The sequence below is a fragment of the Cololabis saira genome, chromosome 20, assembly GCF_033807715.1.
Source record: "Cololabis saira isolate AMF1-May2022 chromosome 20, fColSai1.1, whole genome shotgun sequence".
Taxonomy (NCBI): Eukaryota; Metazoa; Chordata; class Actinopteri; order Beloniformes; family Belonidae; genus Cololabis; species Cololabis saira.
Window position 1 is genome coordinate 2,764,854 of NC_084606.1, and position 24,735 is coordinate 2,789,588.

The 24,735-nt window shown below is 42.7% G+C and overlaps 1 protein-coding gene across 1 annotated transcript in view; it reads right to left on the reverse strand.

Annotated features, from left to right (window-relative positions):
* Positions 1-24,735, reverse strand: part of LOC133420916 (interferon-induced very large GTPase 1-like) — a 46,365-nt gene that overhangs the window by 15,834 nt on the left and 5,796 nt on the right. Inside the window, exon 4 of the mRNA XM_061710799.1 lies at positions 11,470-11,730. Coding sequence (XP_061566783.1) covers positions 11,470-11,730 — 261 coding nt within the window. The remainder of the gene's footprint in view (positions 1-11,469; positions 11,731-24,735) is intronic.

Below are 24,735 nucleotides of genomic sequence, written 5' to 3' on the forward strand. Positions count from 1 at the left end.
TCACCACAAGCTCCTTTTAACCTGATGGGGAGAGACTTACTGATCAGGTTGGGGGTGACGATTCAGTGTGGTCCCGATGGTTTGACACTTACCTTTCCTGATGGAGGTACACAATAATGCGTGGGTTGCCCATCCAGCGGACAGTTCATGTTATCCCCTCAGCCAGATCCAGCCACAGACATATATTGGGCTTTGTTGGAACCAGAAACACCAGCTACTCCCGGTCTCTATACGGTCTATCAACTGTGGCGCCCCTGGATCGACACCCTGGGTCCCTATGCTCCTCCTCCTGATCCCTTACATCTTACATTATTTTACGACAGACAGGACACCCAGTGGTACCACGATGCCTTCCAAAACATACAGGGGGACCGTTGGAGTATTGTGTGCACACACATGTATATTTCCGCTGTAGGCGTTGCCGCCTCTGCGGCACTCACAACTGAACAACTGAGGTGGTATGAAATGGCGGATGAGGCTTTCCCTCATGTGTCATTGGCCTTGCACCCGGGTCATCAGGCTAAAGATTTAGGTCCAATGGTCAAACGCCTTCAGAACAGCATGGACTGGCAGTCCACTGGGTTGCCTAATGTGCTTTATTCCCTTAGTGGGGCAGGTTACGCAATTCCAATTAAAACAGTTAACCAGTCCGTGCTCCAACACTCGCAGGTGACCCGACACCATGGACGCGAGCTTGAAGACCACCCATTGACTGAGGAGTTGATTGGGGTTCTCCCAGACTCCTTATGGTCTAGCAGCCCTACGGATGTTGGCTCCGTCTCTTGTCCAGATATTGAATTTGACCTGACAGATGGTAACCCCTTGTGGGTTCCCCAATATCCACACAAACCAGCCGCGGTAAAGGGAATTGCAGACACTATACACGTCTTATTAGAGGCGGGGGTGTTAGAACTGTCCTCCTCCGAGTGGAATACCCCCATTCTTCCTGTGGAGAAGAAAGGCACGGGTAAATGGCGCATGGCACATGATTTGCGGCAAATTAATGCGAGACTGGTTACTAGAACCATACTGGTCCCAAACCCGTACACAGCTTTGTCTAGCTTGACCCCGGATCAGAGCTGGTTTACGTGCATAGACCTGGCGAATGCATTTTTCTGTCTCCCTCTACATCCCGGCTTATTTATCTCATTATCTCATTCATGTATAAGGGTTGTCAGTACCACTACACTCAAGTCCCACAAGGGTTTGCCTTGTCTCCCGGACTCTTTAATGGTGTACTTAAGGAGGTCTTGGCGGATTGTCCGCTGCCATCAGGCACCACTCTGATCCAATATGTCGATGACCTCTTGCTGGCTTCACCCACAGCAGAAGACTGCTTAACAGCAACACGGGCAGTGCTGGACATTTTGGCCCGCGCCGGATTTAAGGTCTCCAAAGCAAAATGACAATGTGCTAGAAAACAGATTTAATTCCTGGGGAGATTGGTGTCCCAAAAGGGGGTGCACATCTCTCTGGAGCATCGCTCCTCCATCCTCCACCACCCCAAACCCCTGACTGTAAAGGACATGTTGTCCTTTTTAGGCCTGACGGGGTACAGTCGGACGTACATACCTGACTATACCTCCACCACCCAACCATTACGCGACATGGTAAAACAATTAGGCATGAGGAACCTAATGGCGCAATTAGAGTGGACCGAGGCTGCAGAAAGAGCATTTATTCTGTTGAAACAATCGCTATCGTCAGCAGCAGACCTCTCCACCCCGGATTACTCTTCTCTGTTTTATTTGGATGTTTCTGTAACAGTATCGTCAGCGAACGGTGTCCTGTTCCAGAAAAAGGGGGAGTGCTGTTTGTAATCATGTATGTCAGTGTCCTTCTGAACAACATGGAAACACGACACCCTACATGCACACAGCATGTAGCAGCTACGGCGAAATTGATAGAGAAAACGGCCCACACCGTGATGGGACACACACTGATAGTTCTAACAACACACAGTGTGGTGGCGTATGTAACATCAGCGTTGTTCACAATGACTCCATTAAGACAAAGAAGGTGGTTTAAAGTGCTGGAAGCACCAAATATTTCATTTACACACGAAGGAATCAACATGGCAGATCATATCACAGAGGGAGAACCACACAAGTGCATGGAAAGAATCGTTCGAGATGACAAAGTCAGGGAAGACTTAGTGGCGACACCGTTTGACGAAGCAATTCATTTGTTTGTAGATGGATGCTATTTTAAACACTGGGAAGAAGGGTTATGAACAGCATTCGCGGTAGTGAAAGAGGAAGACGGAACATGGGAAACGGTAGAACCTAGCAGGATTGAAGGCACTCAATTAGCCCAGAAGGCAGAAGTGTTGGCTATAATAGCAGCTTTGAAATGGGAAACGGATCAGAGAATCAACATTTACTCAGATTCTGCATATGCAGTAGGGGCAGCACAAGTTGAACTAGGAAGATGGGAAAGAGCGGGATTTCGAACAGCAGACAACAGGCCAATCAAATATGAGAAAGAAATGAGGGACCTGGCACTAGCGCTGCATTTACCAGCACAAGTGGCGATCATAAAATGCAAAGGACATGACAAAAGCGGAGGCAAAGTGGCACTGGGAAATCAGAAAGCGGATGAAGCAGCTAAGACAGTAGTGGGGTATATACCCACACAAATGATAGTGCAGGCAGAAATGGATAGATATGAATGGGGCCAGGAACAACTGAAAATCATGCAAGAAAAAGCTTCCCCGCAGGAAAAAACGTTGTGGGTAAACCGAGGTGGGAAAGATCATGAAGGCATTTGGAGAGCGCCGGATGGGAGAGTAATCCTCCCCTCAGGCATTCGACAACAACTTTTGGAACAAGCACACGGGATGGGTCATGTGGGAGTTGCACAGATGATGAGAAACCTAGGACAATGGTGGCATCCTTATCTTAAGGACATGGCCCAACACGTGATCCAGTCCTGTGAACAATGCAGGGATTTTAATCCAAAACGAACGGTCCATCCAGAGGCAGGAAAATTTCCCCTAGACACGCAGCCCGGGAGAGAAATCATAATCGATTACACCGACATGATTGACAGGGTACAGGGGTACCGATATCTGTTGGTTTGTGTGGATGCATTTACAGGATGGCCAGAGGCCATACCCACTCGCAAAGAAGACAGCAAATCAGTCATTACATTTCTGATTAACCATTATATACCTAGACACGGGTTTCCACAAAAAGTAAGGTCAGATAATGGGACCCACTTCAAAAATAAGGACCTGGAGGAGGTGGACAGCATGCTGGGGTTGAAACACAAATTTGGGACAGTATATCACCCGCAATCCCAAGGTAAAGTCGAGAGGATGAACGCGAATATTAAGACTAAATTGGTAAAAATCTTTGCACAGACCAAAATGACATGGGTGGATGCGCTGCCCTTGGCCTTGATGGCTATACGGAGCTCGGTAAACACGGGCCACGGACTGACCCCGTATGAACTACAGACCAGACGACTGTTTCCAGGGCCGCAGAATGTGCCCTACTTGACGGAGGCCGACAAATACAATCTTGGTCAGAAAGCTTATTTTGCCGAACTGCAAAGTTTGGTATCTGCTTACTCCAAACAGGTCGGGGACTCCACGGACGGACAGACACCGACCCCACAGACAGAGTGGGTTCTCCTAAGAGGCATCAAGAGAAAGTGGTCGGAGCCAAGGTGGACAGGACCCCACCGCATCACGGAACGGACCTCCCACGCCGTTCGACTCCACGGGAAGGGCGACACGTGGTATCACTGGTCGCAGTGTGCACCAACCGACCCACCCCAAAGATCAGTACCCCAGATCCGGCTGGATCTGGCGCAAGTGCGGACGTCAGACCTGAGCCCTCAGCAAGGGGCAGAATAATCCCCTGGGCGGGTCCAAGAGGTGTCAGGGTAGTCTACCCCTGACACCCGAAGAAAAAAGGAAGAAGACCTGAGGACATCTGCATCATAAGATATAGGGTGATTTCATGTGTAGTAGACGTTGTGTTGGTTTTTTCGCCTTGTTCTTTGTTTCATGGGCAATTGTAACCTTTATTTTTTGGTGCTATGGGGAATTGCCGTGGCAAGATCGTTATGCTAGTTTTGAAAATAATAGTACTGTGGGGAGCAATAGCACAGGCCACGACCACCCACATGTGGGAGCGGGACTGTCAGAGCACGAGGGGAATTATAGCTTTCTGTTGCCCGGAAGGGAAGTCATGTTCGTTTCAACTGGCAACCGCGTGGTTGGTAAACTCGGAAGTGTGCCCCAAAAGCCAGGTACCCAAGGGTTGTGCCAAATCATCGTGCAGGGAGCATATGTATTCAGAGCCCTGTTATCTGTACGCAAACCGTCGGTCCCCCTGGGGCAATATTTGGTGGTACAACGGTAAGCCCGCTACGTGGGGCCTGAATCTCAGCGCTAAGGCACTACGATTTATCCAATTTAAGCTACACCGACCCCAGAAGACGTTCACATTGACCATAAATGCGACAAATCAGAAACCTAGCACACCCTCAGTAAGCATAGGGGTGCATACACGCGGCTATAACCCCTGGTGGACGTTAGATGTTAGAGTTACCAGGAAGGGCATGTTACCCGTGCTTAGCACCCCCCCGGACCTCTATAGCGAGTCTCGCATCAGTGATTTGCCGAAATCACAAATGCTGTCATCATCAGAGAAGGAGGATTGGTTTAAGATCCATACAGGGATGTCAGCCCATCAAAATAATTGGTTATTAATGACGGAACAGGCCGCTTACACCACCAATAGCTCATGCGTAGTCTGCTTGGGACCCCAACCGCTATTAGGAGGCGTACCCGCACCGGTCCCGTATACTTGTGTTCTGGAGCTCATGAATAACACCAACACCCACCAAAACTGTTCCCAGTGGGACATTGCGTTTCCAGTGGTACCGCTCGAACCCGTTAAACCTGTCCTTTCAAGTGAAGTGGCCCCCGGACAATTCCAGTGTATCAATCTGGCCAGGAAAGGATTTGAATTAGGACGCGTCAACAGTTCCTGGTGTAATTATACACAGAATGTTCCATCAACATTTGCCTCCGTTTCGCGGGCGGATGTCTGGTGGTGGTGTGGAGGTGACAGGTTGTTTGATAAATTGCCTCGTGCGGCCTCCGGCCTGTGTGGGTTAGCTTTGTTGCTTCTTCCGGTGTCTATAACCCCTGTTGCACAGGACGACTTGCTAACAGGGACCGCCCGGCTCTCACGGCCGAAGAATCGCGCTGGACATGTTGCTAGCCGAAAAAGGGGGCGTTTGTTCCATGTTCGGTAGTCAATGCTGCACGTTCATTCCAAACAATACGTCCCCGGATGGGAGTCTGACCAAGGCGATTGATGGTCTTAGGATCCTGAGCAATAAAATGAAGGAACATTCGGGAGTAGATACCTCCATGTGGGATGCGTGGTTGGATCACTTCGGGAAATATAGGACTCTCGTTGCGTCCGCTCTCATGTCTATCATGGTTTTTGTCGCGTTATTGACCATCTGCGGGTGTTGTTGTATTCCCTGTTTAAGGGCCCTGCTTCAGAAATTGATCACGACCGCGGTTGGCCATGATGCCTCTCCTGTGACTGGAGGCAGGCGGTCCAGGGGATCAGGTTAGTCCTGAGGACTTTTGCTATTTCAGGGACCCGTGAGGCGTGATCTGTGCTTCATCGCGACCCATCAGGTGAGGGTGATCTCTCAGGAGAGATCAAAAGTTGAAATGTTGAAATAAAATTGATATAACAATACTGAATATAGCCAAATTGATATAACCACACTGAATATGTAAATTGCATGTGCTCACTAATCGAATCTGTGTATGTGTTAAAACTAATAATCATAATGACACTGAACATATATAAACTGCATATGCTGATTAACTAAATGTGTCTATATATTTTAAAACTAATGTCAATGTGATGAACTAGTGTGTGTATTCTGGGTTGTCTCTGTAAGGAGAATTCCTGACCAAGCACGAGACAAGACTTGGGGTCTTCCTCCCCCCTTTGTAAGCAATAAAATTGGGGATACCCTCCCACCTTGAAAGACAATAAAAACCAGGTCTCACACACAGAGGGGCAGATTTTCAGAAGGACATTGACAGGACAGGCTGCGGAGTCTGTCAGGCTGAATCTCCCTCTGCAGAGGTTATGCTTGATTTTATCCCAGTCTTATGTCTTTTCTTTAAATCTCTAGCTCGATCAACGGATTTGGGGTGACCGAGGTTTCAATCACAACAGTACCCAGATTGACCTAATATTCACTAATAGACGTGAAAGGATAACAAAATCATACAATATGATAACAGGGCTATCAGACCAGAATATGGTGCTCATATCAAGAAAACTAACTGGCAGGCGGTTCACTGCTTATGCTGGGAATAGAGAAGTCTTTGGCATTCCAAGAAATAAGCAAGAGGACCTCAGATCAGCCATACAAATCTTAAAGTGTCAAAACTTTACGGAAAAATTACAATCTACAATTAAAGCTGCAGGCAGCAATGAACGGGCCCTCGCACTCCCCCCCCGCGCCTGTTCATGTAAAGATTCACGTAAGAGGCTGTTGCGTCTGGGCAGAGAATACTTAGTACCGTAACACATTTTAAGTTAATTTATGTTGTGAGCTGGACTGCTGATCCCTTCATAGTTGTGTTTATTAACTTAAGTGTTTTTGTTTATCTTCTTGTCTGTATACTGCTGCATCCACACTGCTGGATCGTGATGACATGTTCCTCCACAACAGTCCTCATTTCCCAGTTGAATGACCAGAGTGCACGTGTGAAGTTTAGTTTCACAGTGGTGCATTTCTGTGTGGGAAAGATCAGAAGGTCTTGGGTTTCTGGTAGCGAGGAATTATTTAAGAGTGTCTGTTATTTTACTTTTCTTCTCCATTTCTCTTTTCCTCTCCTACTAATCCCCCCACACACATACATAAGGACGCTTCTCTCGGTCATAAATTCCAGAGCCATTCTGAGCTACTGACACACACACACACACACACACACACACACACACACACACACACACACACGGAAGATTTGCATTATATGATTTCTTGTCCCTGTTAATGTAGTTGTGCCGTCAGAATTTATCCGAAGTGTTGTTTTACCATCTGCTTGACACTGGTGTAAATAAATTCTGATTGAAAGAAGTCGTCCTTGTTTATTTTGCACACGTTTGCTGCCAATGTTGCCGGAGCCTGTGTTCGGATTTCATCCTTCAATTGTTACTCTGTAGAATAATTAATCTTGAGACTGATTTTGCTGTAGTTATCATTTTCCCAGTAAACGACCAGGTGGTGCCGCGTCTCGATTAGGTCATTTTGATAATTCAATTTGATAAATAATCTACCTTATTAATTATTAATAATTGTTGAAGGACAATTATTAATAACTCTCTTGATAACTGAAACAGCATCTACTTGTAGCACAACATGGCCGACTTTCTGTTCGGTTTTGGCCATGGCGCCAAGAGACTTTTCTTTAAAGGGGACCTATTATGGCATCTAATACCTATTTTAAACAGGCCTTCAATGTCTTAAAAACAAGCTTTTGATTGTTTTTCCTAAATAAATGAGAAATTCAGCCTCTGAGCATGTCTTTATCAAAATTTGCAAAATTTGGTGACTTTTGGGGCACTATCAAATATGGACCATTCAGATGAAGGGGGGCGCGCTTTTTGGCGTCTAACGTCGCCACGGTAACGCTTATGAAAGAGAAGAGTAATTGGCGTCGTTGCAGGATGGAGTCGAACATTTTGATGTATAACACACTTGGGTGCATGTTACGGTTCGGGCGGTATTAACTGCCGAAGGAATGGCATAAATTCCGCAAAAATTACATGATTAATTCAAAATGTTCAAAATGGCCGACTTCCTGTTCAGTTTCGGCCAAGGCGCCAAGAGACTTTTCTTTAAGTTGCAACATGATACACGTGTGTACCGATTTTCGTGCATGTACGTCAAACTGTATTGTGGGGCTTGAGGCACAACATTTTTTCTGTCTGGACCAATCAGATGAAGGGGGGGCGCGCTTTTTGGCGTCTAGCGTCGCCACGGTTACGCTTTTGAAAGACAAAAGAAATGCGCGTCATTGCAGGATGGAGTCAAACATTTTGATGTATAACACACCTGGGTGCACGTTACGGTTCGGGCCGTATTAACTGCCGAAGGAATGGCATAACACTAAAATACAGAGCACAGTGCGCAGCCCAGATTTTTGTAACTTTATCCCTATATTTCCTAAACATTACATTCCAAAAACCAAAAAAGCCAAAATATTTTTGACTGCTGCAATTCTGTAATATGTATATTTCAACCCTTAATGTAACAACATGATTTGAAACTGGAAAATGAAGTTCATTAATGTAATGTTTCTCTTTACTTACTTGTTTCGGCAGTTATTGAAGCTGGGGAGCTTGTAGTTCCGTTTCTGAGTTGTGCAGAAACTTGGAGGGAATAAGACACTCCTGGCTTCAGGCTGTTGAACGTAACACTGTTTGTGTTGGTTGTCTTCTCTTCCACAGTTTCTCCTCCACTGCAGCAGGTCACAATGCAAGACTCCACTTCACCAGCTGGAGGATCCCATTGCAGAGACAGTGACTCACTGGTGATGTTAGAGACTGTTATCCCAGCAGGAGGAACTGGTTCTGTTAGAGTAAAATGTAAAAGCAATATGTTTTTTTCACAATTCAAGTCTTAGAGTTCAAATTGATTGTTTCACTGTATTCAATACCGAATCCGATGACACCATCCACATGTCTTTATCACAACCCGTTCAAAATTTACGGCAGAGAATAGGGACTATAAAATATTGACCAATCAGAAAAAGATGCGGGGCTAATTTGCACCAATTATGTTCAAGGACTCAAAACTGAGTCCGATGACACCAGCCACAACTCTTTATGTCAAACCATTCAAAAGTTATGGCATAAAATAGGAACTAGGACATATCGAGCAATCAGAAGAAAGGGCGGGGCTAATTCAGGCCAATGAAGGTCAAGTATTCAATACCGAGTCCGATGACACCACCCACATGTCTATCATAACCCATTCAAACGTTATGGCAGAGAAAGGTTTTCTAGGGGGCGCTGTTAAGCCATTAGGCCACGCCCATTAATGCAAAGCATGATATATCATGTTCATCACCAGGCCTGGCTTGCGTGCAAAATTTGGTGACTTTTGGGGCACTATCAAATATGGACCAATCAGATGAAGGGGGGCGCGCTGTTTGGCGCCTAACGTTGCCACGGTAACGCTTTTGAAAGAGAAGAGTAATGCGCGTCGTTGCAGGATGGAGTCGAACATTTTGATGTATAACACACCTGGGTGCATGTTACGGTTCGGGCCGTATTAACTGCCGAAGGAATGGCATAAATTCCGCAAAAATTACATGATTAATTCAAAATGTTCAAAATGGCCGACTTCCTGTTCAGTTTCGGCCAAGGCGCCAAGAGACTTTTCTTTAAGTTGCAACATGATACACGTGTGTACCGATTTTCGTGCATGTACGTCAAACTGTATTGTGGGGCTTGAGGCACAACAATTTTTCTGTCTGGACCAATCAGATGAAGGGGGGGCGCGCTTTTTGGCTTCTAGAGTCGCCACGGTTACGCTTTTGAAAGACAAAAGAAATGCGCGTCATTGCAGGATGGAGTCAAACATTTTGATGTATAACACACCTGGGTGCACGTTACGGTTCGGGCCGTATTAACTGCCGAAGGAATGGCATAACACTAAAATACAGAGCACAGTGAGCAGCCCAGATTTTTGTAACTTTATCCCTATATTACCTAAACATTACATTCCAAAAACCGAAAAAGCCAAAATATTTTTGACTGCTGCAATTCTGTAATATGTATATTTAAACCCTTAATGTAACAACATGATTTGAAACTGGAAAATTAAGTTCATTAATGTAATGTTTCTCTTTACTTACTTGTTTCGGCAGTTATTGAAGCTGGGGGGCTTGTTGTTCCGTTTCTGAGTTGTGCAGAAACTTGGAGGGAATAAGACACTCCTGGCTTCAGGCTGTTGAACGCAACACTGTTTGTGTTTGTTGTCATCTCTTCCACAGTTTCTCCTCCACTGCAGCAGGTCACAATGCAAGACTCCACTTCACCAGCTGGAGGATCCCATTGCAGAGACAGTGACTCACTGGTGACGTTACAGACTGTTATCCCAGCAGGAGGAACTGGTTCTGTGAGAGTAAAATGTACAAGCAATACGTTTTTCCACAATTCAAGTCTTAGAGTTCAAATTGATTGTTTCACTGTATTCAATACCGAATCCGATGACACCATCCACATGTCTTTATCACAACCCGTTCAAAATTTACGGCAGAGAATAGGGACTATAAAATATTGACCAATCAGAAAAAGAGGCGGGGCTAATTTGCACCAATTATGTTCAAGGACTCAAAACTGAGTCCGATGACACCAGCCACAACTCTTTATGTCAAACCATTCAAAAGTTATGGCATAAAATAGGAACTAGGACATATCGAGCAATCAGAAGAAAGGGCGGGGCTAATTCAGGCCAATGAAGGTCAAGGATTCAATACCGAGTGCGATGACACCACCCACATGTCTATCATAACCCTTTCAAACGTTATGGCAGAGAAAGGTTTTCTAGGGGGCGCTGTTAAGCCATTAGGCCACGCCCATTAATGCAAAGCATGATATATCATGTTCATCACCAGGCCTGGCTTGCGTGCAAAGTTTGGTGATTTGGGGCACTATCAAATATGGACCAATCAGATGAAGGGGGGCGCGCTTTTTGGCGTCTAACGTTGCCACGGTAACGCTTTTGAAAGAGAAGAGTAATGCGCGTCGTTGCAGGATGGAGTCGAACATTTTGATGTATAACACACCTGGGTGCATGTTACGGTTCGGGCCGTATTAACTGCCGAAGGAATGGCATAAATTCCGCAAAAATTACATGATTAATTCAAAATGTTCAAAATGGCCGACTTCCTGTTCAGTTTCGGCCAAGGCGCCAAGAGACTTTTCTTTAAGTTGCAACATGATACACGTGTGTACCGATTTTCGTGCATGTACGTCAAACTGTATTGTGGGGCTTGAGGCACAACATTTTTTCTGTCTGGACCAATCAGATGAAGGGGGGGCGCGCTTTTTGGCGTCTAGCGTCGCCACGGTTACGCTTTTGAAAGACAAAAGAAATGCGCGTCATTGCAGGATGGAGTCAAACATTTTGATGTATAACACACCTGGGTGCACGTTACGGTTCGGGCCGTATTAACTGCCGAAGGAATGGCATAACACTAAAATACAGAGCACAGTGCGCAGCCCAGATTTTTGTAACTTTATCCCTATATTTCCTAAACATTACATTCCAAAAACCAAAAAAGCCAAAATATTTTTGACTGCTGCAATTCTGTAATATGTATATTTCAACCCTTAATGTAACAACATGATTTGAAACTGGAAAATGAAGTTCATTAATGTAATGTTTCTCTTTACTTACTTGTTTCGGCAGTTATTGAAGCTGGGGAGCTTGTAGTTCCGTTTCTGAGTTGTGCAGAAACTTGGAGGGAATAAGACACTCCTGGCTTCAGGCTGTTGAACGTAACACTGTTTGTGTTGGTTGTCTTCTCTTCCACAGTTTCTCCTCCACTGCAGCAGGTCACAATGCAAGACTCCACTTCACCAGCTGGAGGATCCCATTGCAGAGACAGTGACTCACTGGTGATGTTAGAGACTGTTATCCCAGCAGGAGGAACTGGTTCTGTTAGAGTAAAATGTAAAAGCAATATGTTTTTTTCACAATTCAAGTCTTAGAGTTCAAATTGATTGTTTCACTGTATTCAATACCGAATCCGATGACACCATCCACATGTCTTTATCACAACCCGTTCAAAATTTACGGCAGAGAATAGGGACTATAAAATATTGACCAATCAGAAAAAGATGCGGGGCTAATTTGCACCAATTATGTTCAAGGACTCAAAACTGAGTCCGATGACACCAGCCACAACTCTTTATGTCAAACCATTCAAAAGTTATGGCATAAAATAGGAACTAGGACATATCGAGCAATCAGAAGAAAGGGCGGGGCTAATTCAGGCCAATGAAGGTCAAGTATTCAATACCGAGTCCGATGACACCACCCACATGTCTATCATAACCCATTCAAACGTTATGGCAGAGAAAGGTTTTCTAGGGGGCGCTGTTAAGCCATTAGGCCACGCCCATTAATGCAAAGCATGATATATCATGTTCATCACCAGGCCTGGCTTGCGTGCAAAATTTGGTGACTTTTGGGGCACTATCAAATATGGACCAATCAGATGAAGGGGGGCGCGCTGTTTGGCGCCTAACGTTGCCACGGTAACGCTTTTGAAAGAGAAGAGTAATGCGCGTCGTTGCAGGATGGAGTCGAACATTTTGATGTATAACACACCTGGGTGCATGTTACGGTTCGGGCCGTATTAACTGCCGAAGGAATGGCATAAATTCCGCAAAAATTACATGATTAATTCAAAATGTTCAAAATGGCCGACTTCCTGTTCAGTTTCGGCCAAGGCGCCAAGAGACTTTTCTTTAAGTTGCAACATGATACACGTGTGTACCGATTTTCGTGCATGTACGTCAAACTGTATTGTGGGGCTTGAGGCACAACAATTTTTCTGTCTGGACCAATCAGATGAAGGGGGGGCGCGCTTTTTGGCTTCTAGAGTCGCCACGGTTACGCTTTTGAAAGACAAAAGAAATGCGCGTCATTGCAGGATGGAGTCAAACATTTTGATGTATAACACACCTGGGTGCACGTTACGGTTCGGGCCGTATTAACTGCCGAAGGAATGGCATAACACTAAAATACAGAGCACAGTGAGCAGCCCAGATTTTTGTAACTTTATCCCTATATTACCTAAACATTACATTCCAAAAACCGAAAAAGCCTAAATATTTTTGACTGCTGCAATTCTGTAATATGTATATTTAAACCCTTAATGTAACAACATGATTTGAAACTGGAAAATTAAGTTCATTAATGTAATGTTTCTCTTTACTTACTTGTTTCGGCAGTTATTGAAGCTGGGGGGCTTGTTGTTCCGTTTCTGAGTTGTGCAGAAACTTGGAGGGAATAAGACACTCCTGGCTTCAGGCTGTTGAACGCAACACTGTTTGTGTTTGTTGTCATCTCTTCCACAGTTTCTCCTCCACTGCAGCAGGTCACAATGCAAGACTCCACTTCACCAGCTGGAGGATCCCATTGCAGAGACAGTGACTCACTGGTGACGTTACAGACTGTTATCCCAGCAGGAGGAACTGGTTCTGTGAGAGTAAAATGTACAAGCAATACGTTTTTCCACAATTCAAGTCTTAGAGTTCAAATTGATTGTTTCACTGTATTCAATACCGAATCCGATGACACCATCCACATGTCTTTATCACAACCCGTTCAAAATTTACGGCAGAGAATAGGGACTATAAAATATTGACCAATCAGAAAAAGAGGCGGGGCTAATTTGCACCAATTATGTTCAAGGACTCAAAACTGAGTCCGATGACACCAGCCACAACTCTTTATGTCAAACCATTCAAAAGTTATGGCATAAAATAGGAACTAGGACATATCGAGCAATCAGAAGAAAGGGCGGGGCTAATTCAGGCCAATGAAGGTCAAGGATTCAATACCGAGTGCGATGACACCACCCACATGTCTATCATAACCCTTTCAAACGTTATGGCAGAGAAAGGTTTTCTAGGGGGCGCTGTTAAGCCATTAGGCCACGCCCATTAATGCAAAGCATGATATATCATGTTCATCACCAGGCCTGGCTTGCGTGCAAAGTTTGGTGATTTGGGGCACTATCAAATATGGACCAATCAGATGAAGGGGGGCGCGCTTTTTGGCGTCTAACGTTGCCACGGTAACGCTTTTGAAAGAGAAGAGTAATGCGCGTCGTTGCAGGATGGAGTCGAACATTTTGATGTATAACACACCTGGGTGCATGTTACGGTTCGGGCCGTATTAACTGCCGAAGGAATGGCATAAATTCCGCAAAAATTACATGATTAATTCAAAATGTTCAAAATGGCCGACTTCCTGTTCAGTTTCGGCCAAGGCGCCAAGAGACTTTTCTTTAAGTTGCAACATGATACACGTGTGTACCAATTTTCGTGCATGTACGTCAAACTGTATTGTGGGGCTTGAGGCACAACATTTTTTCTGTCTGGACCAATCAGATGAAGGGGGGGCGCGCTTTTTGGCTTCTAGAGTCGCCACGGTTACGATTTTGAAAGACAAAAGAAATGCGCGTCATTGCAGGATGGAGTCAAACATTTTGATGTATAACACACCTGGCTGCACGTTACGGTTCGGGCCGTATTAACTGCCGAAGGAATGGCATAACACTAAAATACAGAGCACAGTGAGCAGCCCAGATTTTTGTAACTTTATCCCTATATTTCCTAAACATTACATTCCAAAAACCAAAAAAGCCAAAATATTTTTGACTGCTGCAATCCTGTAATATGTATATATTTTTTTTTATAACATGTTCCTTTATTGGGTAATCCATGTAAATTATATTACACAGTAAACATTTCTTTTAAAGGGTTCGACAGAATACCCCGTTTTTTATATTTTACCATACACACTCAAAAAAATAAATAAATAACTAAATAACTAAATAGAATAAAAAATAAATAAATAAATAAATAAGGACACAAGACTTAACATAACAAACACCCCAAAACACACACACTGCAAAATACGTAATTATAAACAGGTCCCAAAGTAAGTACCGATTACCAATTAGACTCTGACTGAAGACAATAATAATAGGAAAAATAAAGTAATAAACTAAAATACAGGACACGCAAAACAGCAGCAACAAAAAAAATTAAAAAATAAAAATAAATTAAAAAAACAAAATAAGATAAATAAATAAAAATTAAAATAAACTGACGTAAGAGGAACCCTAAAAAAAAAAAAGAGACATGGTTAGCAATATCATACTTCTCTGTAATTAAGTTAAATCAGATTAAATTAATCTTCCAAGGATGCCAAAGAATTAACAAAAGAAAGAATAGGTTCCCAAATATAAGAGAACTTATCAGAGCAACCCCTAATACCGTATTTAATTTTCTCTAAATATAAAAATGACATCAGGTCTTTCAACCAAGAATTGGGAGATGGAGGTTTTTGGTCCTTCCATTGAAGTAGAATACGTCTTCGAGCTACAAGAGAGGAAAAAGCAATTATATTGATCTCCTTCTTAGTAAAACTATTAAAATCTTCAGGTACACCAAAAATAGAAATTAAAGGGCTAGAATCCACCGGTTTATTAAGGGCTTTTGAGAGAGTATTATAGAAAGATGACCAAAATGAACATAGCTTTGGGCAGGAAAAGAACATATGTGTATGGTTAGCAGGTGATAAAGAGCATCTGTCACATTTATCACCTGTATCAAACAGTCTATGAAGCTTGACTTTGGACATGTGAATTCTGTGTACAACCTTAAACTGAATCAATGTTAGCTTGGCACAAGATGAGGTATAATTAATTCTGTCTAGGGCTCTCTGCCACCATTCAGATGAAAAAATAGTACCAAGCTCTTTTTCCCAAATATTTTTAACTGTTAAAGGAAATGATAATGATGATGAGATTAATTTGATTGCATTTGAAATGTTTCTGCGAGCTACAGGTAAAGATAAAATTGTATCGACAAGCGACTCGGGCAATTGATGAGGGAAGTTAAAAAAGTTATGTTGAGCAAAATTTCGAATTTGAAAGTATCTAAATAAATGAGATTGTGGAAGGTCAAACTTTTTTTTAACGGTGTCGAAAGGAGCAAAAACTTTATCAATGTAAAATTGACTAAAATAAACCAGACCTTTCTCTTTCCACGCAGAGAAAACAGGGTCGAGAACCGAAGGAAGAAATAAATGATTGTCACAGATAGGTATCAGTGGCGAAAGAGAGGTGATTTTAAGGTTACGTCTAAACTGCTTCCAGATCTTTAAAGTAGATGCAACAATTGGATTGGAAATGTGTTTAGCAGAATATGAATTTAGAGGAGCACAGATTAAGGTTGATAAAGAGACTGAGTTACAAGAGTGAGCTTCCATCTGACACCAGTCTGTAGTTGGAAAGTTGTACCAAGTATGGATTTTTTGAATATTGGCCGCCCAGTAGTACATCATCAGATTAGGTAGTGCAAGGCCACCTTTTTCTTTGCTTCGTTGTAGAGTAGAATATTTTATTCTTGAGGTCTTTCCTGCCCAAATAAATGATGAAATAGCCTGATCGAGTTCCTTAAAAAAAGATTTGGGGAGGAATATTGGTAAAGACTGAAAAAAAAACAGAAATCTGGGTAAGACATTCATCTTAATGGAGTTGATTCTTCCTAAAAGAGAAAGGGGGAGCGTATTCCAATGCTTAAGATCAGATTTTATCTCTTTGACCAACTTCATAATATTATATTTGTAAATTAAAAGAAAACTATGAGAAATATTAATACCCAAATACCTAAATTTGGAAGTGTTTAGTTGAAAAGGCAACGCTTGAGCCGGAATCTGTTTAGCCACATTATTGAGAGGAAAACACTCGCTCTTATCAATATTCAACTTATATCCCGAGAAGGAACCAAAGTTTGTAAAATATCAAGAATCTTATTAATACAGACAGTAGGATTAGAGATATAAAGCAACAGGTCATCCGCGTATAGTGAGACTCTGTGTTCTATCCCATTCCTATTGATACCCGAGAAGAGCAGTGAGCTCTTCAAAGCAATGGAAAGCGGTTCGATTGCAACGGCGAAAAGCATGGGCGACAAGGGGCAGCCCTGACGGCAACCGCGTGTTAAAGGGAAGAACTCAGACCGAGTAGAGTTGGTAATTACACTTGCAGTAGGGGCACTATAAAGCAATTTAATCCATGAAATATATTTTTGACCAAATCCGAATCTTGTAAGAACTGAAAATAAATAACCCCACTCTACACGGTCAAAGGCCTTCTCTGCATCCATAGAAACCACCAATTCAGGATATTCTGTAACAGATTTTGACATTATTATGTTAAGTAAACGACGAATATTACAAGATAACTGCCGACCCTTTATAAAACCAGTTTGGTCAGTGGAAATAATATTTGGTAGGCAGGGATCCAGCCGGCCAGCAAGGATCTTCGCTAACAGCTTTATATCGGCATTAAGCAAGCTGACAGGCCTCCAACTGCTGCATACTTCCGGGTCTTTATTTTTCTTTGGGATGAGAGAAATTAAAGCTTGATTTAAAGACATTGGGAGAATGCCACACCCTAGAGAGTCATTAAACATGTCCAGCATCAAGGGGGCTAACTGGTCAGAAAATTTCTTCAAGAAGTCAGCTGGGAAGCCGTCTGGGCCTGGTGCCTTACCATTTTGCATTAATTTAAGACTGGCTGTAACCTCTTCTAAACGAAGTGAAGCATCCAAGTTGTTTTTAGTTGTTTCGTTAATTACAGGAAAACCTAAATCATCTAAAAATGTATCCATTACAGTGTTCTCAGGTGGAGCTTCCGATTTATACAGATTGGAATAATATGAGACAAAAACATTATTTATCTCGTTTGGATCTGTAATTAAGGTTTGAGGGTCTTTCCGAATTTGTGCGATTGATCTGGAGGCAGACTGATGCTTCAATTGCCTTGCTAACAGTCGGCTAGCCTTGTCGCCATACTCATAATAGGTTCCTTTTGTTCTCCTTAAAAGTAGTTCTGCCTTGTTTGTGGAAATTAAATCAAATTCAGTTTGAAGTTTAAGTCTTTCCATCTGAAGAGTGGGATTAAGAGGTGATGAATGTTGTCTATCAATATGCAAAATTGCTTCCATCAATTCTTGTTGTCTCTGTTTCCTCTGCTTACCTGCTCTGGCACTGTAAAATATAATCTCTCCTCTTATTACTGCTTTTAAAGTTTCCCATAGAAGCGAAGGAGAGATTGAATCAGATTTATTATCTTGTATGAAAAATGAAATCTTTTCAGAAATAAATCTACAAAATTTGTCAGATGATAATAAACCAGTATTAAATCTCCAATTTAAGCGCTTTTCACTTTTTGGAGACAACTGCAGATCTAAAAGAAGAGGGGCGTGGTCTGAGATAACTATTGCTGAGTATTCACATGATTTGACTGAGGATATTATTGTTTTGTCTAAAAAAAAATAATCAATGCGGGAATATGTCTGATAAACATGCGAATAAAATGAAAACTCTTTTGTTGTAGGGTGATGAAAACGCCACACATCCACACTACCAATTTGATCCATAAGTGTAATAAGCGTCCTAGCCATATTGGAAGGGGTTAGGTTTTTTGGGTTTGATTTATCAAGAATAGGATTAACAGTTAAATTAAGGTCTCCCCCAAAGATAAGATGATGCGAGTTCAGGCATGGGATTGATGAGAATAAGGAAGTCATAAAATTAGGACAGTCAAAGTTAGGGGCGTATGCACAAACCAGAATAACAGGAGTTTGGAATAATACACCTACCACTATAATGTAACGCCCGTTTGGGTCTGATATAATTTGTTCCACGGAGAATTGTAATCGTTTATGTAGTATTATGGCGGTACCTCTTGAACGATTATTAAAATTAGAATGAAAAATTTGTCCAACCCAGGGTTTTTTCAGCCTGGTATAATCACATTCACGCATATGGGTTTCCTGCAGAAAGGCGATGTCTGTTTTTATATTCTTAAGATGTGAAAATACTCTAGCTCCACCTACCTGAACCATATTAATTGTAAATTGTAAATCAGAATAACAGCCTTTGGAATAATATGATGCACCTGTGTATTAACCAGATTTAGTAAATAATTAAAGTTAGATGACACCAACAAACCAAATGCAATGGCGTTAATGAATAGGAAAAAAGGGTTCCTCTTAAAAAGAAAAAAGAAAACAAACAAACAGAAAATAATCCCCACCCCACACACACATAGTTCAACTGAAACAAATGTCCCAGTTGACATCTTTAAACTTAAAAAATACTTATATACTTGTCCTAAACCCATCCTAAAAAATAGATGAGCAAGCAGGAAATATAATATACCACCGGTTAACTGTGGTTTAGTTTGCTTTTATAACATAAAACTATTAATACACCTTTTGTAATATCTTAATCCCCATATAAAAATGCTAAACTACACTGATTTATGGAATAAGTTCGCCATCTTTCAAAAGGGGAAAGGAAAAAGGAGAGAAAAAAAAAAAAAAAAAAGACTGCAATTGCGTTCTGTAAATAACTTATGTTATTTAAACAGTCTTACATTTGCACACATCAGAACACCACACCCACAATATTGAACGTCTCATAAACGGAGGACAATAGTATTTTCTCCAAAAGATCACATTGAAAATAAATGTTTGTCCCTTAGGTTTTTAATGTCAACTCAGTTATCAAACACGGCGGGTTCACTTCAAAAGGCGCAAACAGGCGGAGTAACGTTACAAATCATTCATATTACTCAAGTCCAATGATGGTTTGCTCCGCGGAATCTAAGCGGGTCCGTCCATAAAATGATCTGTCCATTTATTATACTCAATATAAGGATCAGGTCCGATTGCAAGCTGCACCAGTTATCAAAATTAATAATGAAAAAATAAATAAATAAATAAGTAAATCGGAACAAGATCACTTCTACAAAAGTTAGGACTGCTCTTAATTAAGAAGTTTCAAATAAGTGTTTAACCCAGCAAAATAACTGTTAATCATGTCACCTCATAGAGGAGGGAAAGAAAAAAAAAAAAAAAGTAGCTAAGGGGAAAGAGAAAAAAAAAAGGCTCTTGGAGACAGAAGTCCAGTCTCTTCACTTGTTTCTGCTATCTCGGTAGAAACCCTCGGCGTCCTCAGCGGTGTCAAATATACGGGTCTGACCGTTGAATGTAACTCGCAGACGGGCGGGATATATCAGTCCAAAGCGTATTCCGTCTTTGTAGAGCAGAGCCTTCACTTTATTGAAGGTGGCCCTCTTCCTGGCAATTGTGGCGCTGAAATCCTCAAAGATCCTGATAGGATGCCCACGATACGAGACATCTCGGTTCTTCTTAGCCCACAGCAGCACACGTTCCTTCTGGATATATCTATGGAAGCGGACAATGAAGGGACGGGAGCCCTGCGTCGGTTTCGGACCCAAACTGCGATGCGCCCGATCCAGTTCCAAGTCTGCGTCCAGCAGAACCTCTCCGGCTACCTCCTGCAGCAAAGTTGTCATAAAGAGTCGAGGATCGTTCCCCTCCATTCCTTCTGGGATGCCGATCACTCGGAGGTTCTGTCGTTTGGAGCGTGAGATCAGATCCTCAACTGCCAAGTGCAGTTTCTCATTCATCTGGGTGGTTGTCTCCAGCTTCAGCTTCAAGGTGGCTACCTCGTTCTCCAGCGTCGTGATTCCGTCTGAATGAGCAGTAAGTGCCTTTTCCATTCCAGATATGGTGGCGGTGTGTGAAGCAAGCCACAACATCAGTGATTTTTTGGAGGAAAACTTGAATTGGTGCCAGAGCAGTATTTAAAGTGGTGGTTAATTAATCTGTAACACTTTTGCGTAGTTTCTCCAGTTCTCCGACAAGCATGTCGAGAGTTAGTGGTTGACAGGTAACAGCTGATGCACAGCTGATTTCCTTATCCAGCGGATTGAAATGTTCGGTCAGTTGTGATTGATTTTTGTTGCGAGTTGTGTGAGACTTACTCATTTTTGCTCCAGAAAAATCTCAGGGCAATTTCTTAATTCACAAAATTTAGGTGTATAACTTGAAAAACGGCTTAGTATTCAAGAGCAAACGCCACGCGTCCGATCACCCTCTCCTCATAACCGGAAGTTCCCGCAAGCGTAATATGTATATTTAAACCCTTAATGTAACAACATGATTTGAAACTGGAAAATTAAGTTCACTAATGTAATGTTTCTCTTTACTTACTTGTTTCGGCAGTTATTGAAGCTGGGGGGCTTGTAGTTCCGTTTCTGAGTTGTGCAGAAACTTGGAGGGAATAAGACACTCCTGGCTTCAGCCTGCTGAAAGTAACACTGTTTGTGTTTGTTGTCTTCTCTTCCACAGTTTCTCCTCCACTGCAGCAGGTCACAATGTAAGACTCCACTTCACCAGCTGGAGGATCCCATTGCAGAGACAGTGACTGACTGGTGACGTTAGAGACTGTTATCCCAGCAGGAGGAACTGGTTCTGTGAGAGTAAAATGTAAAAGCAATATGTTTTTTTCCACAATTCAAGTCTTAGAGTTCAAATTGATTGTTTCACTGTATTCAATACCGAATCCGATGACACCATCCACATGTCTTTATCACAACCCGTTCAAAAGTTACGGCAGAGAATAGGGACTATCAAATATTGACCAATCAGAAAAAGAGGCGGGGCTAATTTGCACCAATTATGTTCAAGGACTCAAAACTGAGTCCGATGACACCAGCCACAACTCTTTATGTCAAACCATTCAAAAGTTATGGCATAAAATAGGAACTAGGACATATCGAGCAATCAGAAGAAAGGGCGGGGCTAATTCAGGCCAATGAAGGTCAAGGATTCAATACCGAGTCCGATGACACCACCCACATGTCTATCATAACCCATTCAAACGTTATGGCAGAGAAAGGTTTTCTAGGGGGCGCTGTTAAGCCATTAGGCCACACCCATTAATGCAAAGCATGATATATCATGTTCATCACCAGGCCTGGCTTGCGTGCAAAATTTGGTGACTTTTGGGGCAGTATCAAATATGGACCAATCGGATGAAGGGGGGCGCGCTTTTTGGCGTCTAACGTTGCCACGGTAACGCTTTTGAAAGAGAAGAGTAATGCGCATAGTTGCAGGATGGAGTCGAACATTTTGATGTATAACACACCTGGGTGCATGTTACGGTTCGGGCCGTATTAACTGCCGAAGGAATGGCATAAATTCCGCAAAAATTACATGATTAATTCAAAATGTTCAAAATGGCCGACTTCCTGTTCAGTTTCGGCCAAGGCGCCAAGAGACTTTTCTTTAAGTTGCAACATGATACACGTGTGTACCGATTTTCGTGCATGTACGTCAAACTGTATTGTGGGGCTTGAGGCACAACATTTTTTCTGTCTGGACCAATCAGATGAAGGGGGGGCGCGCTTTTTGGCTTCTAGAGTCGCCACGGTTACGCTTTTGAAAGACAAAAGAAATGCGCGTCATTGCAGGATGGAGTCAAACATTTTGATGTATAACACACCTGGGTGCACGTTACGGTTCGGGCCGTATTAACTGCCGAAGGAATGGCATAACACTAAAATACAGAGCACAGTGAGCAGCCCAGATTTTTGTAACTTTATCCCTATATTTCCTAAACATTACATTCCAAAAACCAAAAAAGCCAAAATATTTTTGACTGCTGCAATTCTCTAATATGTATATTTAAACCCTTAATGTAACAACATGATTTGAAACTGGAAAATTAAGTTCACTAATGTAATGTTTCTCTTTACTTACTTGTTTCGGCAGTTATTGAAGCTGGGGGGCTTGTAGTTCCGTTTCTGAGTTGTGCAGAAACTTGGAGGGAATAAGACACTCCTGGCTTCAGGCTGTTGAACGTAACACTGTTTGTGTTTGTTGTCTTCTCTTCCACAGTTTCTCCTCCACTGCAGCAGGTCACAATGCAAGACTCCACTTCACCAGCTGGAGGATCCCATTGCAGAGACAGTGACTCACTGGTGACGTTACAGACTGTTATCCCAGCAGGAGGAACTGGTTCTGTGAGAGTAAAATGTAAAAGCAATATGTTTTTTTCCACAATTCAAGTCTTACAATTCAAAGTGATTGTTTCACTGTATTCAATACCGAATCCGATGACACCATCCACATGTCTTTATCACAACCCATTCAAACGTTATGGCAGAGAAACGTTTTCTAGGGGGCACTGTTAAGCCATTAGGCCACGCCCATTAATGCAAAGCATGAAATATCATGTTCATCACCAGGCCTGGCTTGCGTGCAAAATTTGGTGACTTTTGGGGCACTATCAAATATGGACCAATCAGATGAAGGGGGGCGCGCTTTTTGGCATCTAGCGTCGCCACGGTAACGCTTTTGAAAGAGAAAAGTAATGCGCGTCGTCGCAGGATGGAGTCGAACATTTTGATGTATAACACACCTGGGTGCATGTTACGGTTCGGGCCGTATTAACTGCCGAAGGAATGGCATAAATTCCGCAAAAATTACAAGATTAATTCAAAATTTTCAAAATGGCCGACTTCCTGTTCAGTTTCGGCCAAGGCGCCAAGAGACTTTTCTTTAAGTTGCGACATGATCCACGTGTGTACCGATTTTCGTGCATGTACGTCAAACTGTATTGTGGGGCTTGAGGCACAACATTTTTTCTGTCTGGACCAATCAGATGAAGGGGGGGCGCGCTTTTTGGCGTCTAGCGTCGCCACAGTAACGCTTTTGAAAGACAAAAGTAATGCGTCTCGTCGCAGGATGGACTCGAACATTTTGATGTATAACACACCTGGGTGCACCTTATGGTTCGGGCCGTATTAACTGCCGAAGGAATGGCATAACACTAAAATACAGAGCACAGTGAGCAGCCCAGATTTTTGTAACTTTATCCCTATATTTCCTAAACATTACATTCCAAAAACTAAAAAAGCCAAAATATTTTTGACTGTGCAATTCTGTAATATATATATGTCAACCCTTAATGTAACAACATGATTTGAAACTGGAAAATTAAGTTCACTAATGTAATGTTTCTCTTTACTTGTTTCGGCAGTTATTGAAGCTGGGGGGCTTGTAGTTCCGTTTCTGAGTTGTGCAGAAACTTGGAGGGAATAAGACACTCCTGGCTTCAGGCTGTTGAACGTAACACTGTTTGTGTTTGTTGTCATCTCTTCCACAGTTTCTCCTCCACTGCAGCAGGTCACAATGCAAGACTCCACTTCACCAGCTGGAGGATCCCATTGCAGAGACAGTGACTCACTGGTGATGTTAGAGACTGTTATCCCAGCAGGAGGAACTTGTTCTGTGAGAGTAAAATGTACAAGCAATACGTTTTTCCACAATTCAAGTCTTAGAGGTCAAAGTGATTGCTTCACTGTATTCAATACCGAATCCGATGACACCATCCACATGTCTTTATCACAACCCATTCAAACGTTATGGCAGAGAAAAGTTTTCTAGGGGGCACTGTTAAGCCATTAGGCCACGCCCATTAATGCAAAGCATGAAATATCATGTTCATCACCAGGCCTGGCTTGCGTGCTAAATTTGGTGACTTTTGGGGCACTATCAAATATGGACCAATTAGATGAAGGGGGGCGCGCTTTTTGGCGTCTAGCGTCGCCACAGTAACGCTTTTGAAAGAGAAAAGTAATGCGCGTCGTCGCAGGATGGAGTCAAACATTTTGATGTATAACACACCTGGGTGCACGTTACGGTTCGGGCCGTATTAACTGCCGAAGGAATGGCATAAATTCCGCAAAAATTACAAGATTAAGGCGCTTTTTGGCATCTAGCGTCGCCACGGTAACGCTTTTGAAAGACAAAAGTAATGCGTCTCGTCGCAGGATGGACTCGAACATTTTGATGTATAACACACCTGGGTGCACGTTACGGTTCGGGCCGTATTAACTGCCGAAGGAATGGCATAACACTAAAATACAGAGCACAGTGAGCAGCCCAGATTTTTGTAACTTTATCCCTATATTTCCTAAACATTACATTCCAAAAACCAAAAAAGCCAAAATATTTTTGACTGCTGCAATTCTGT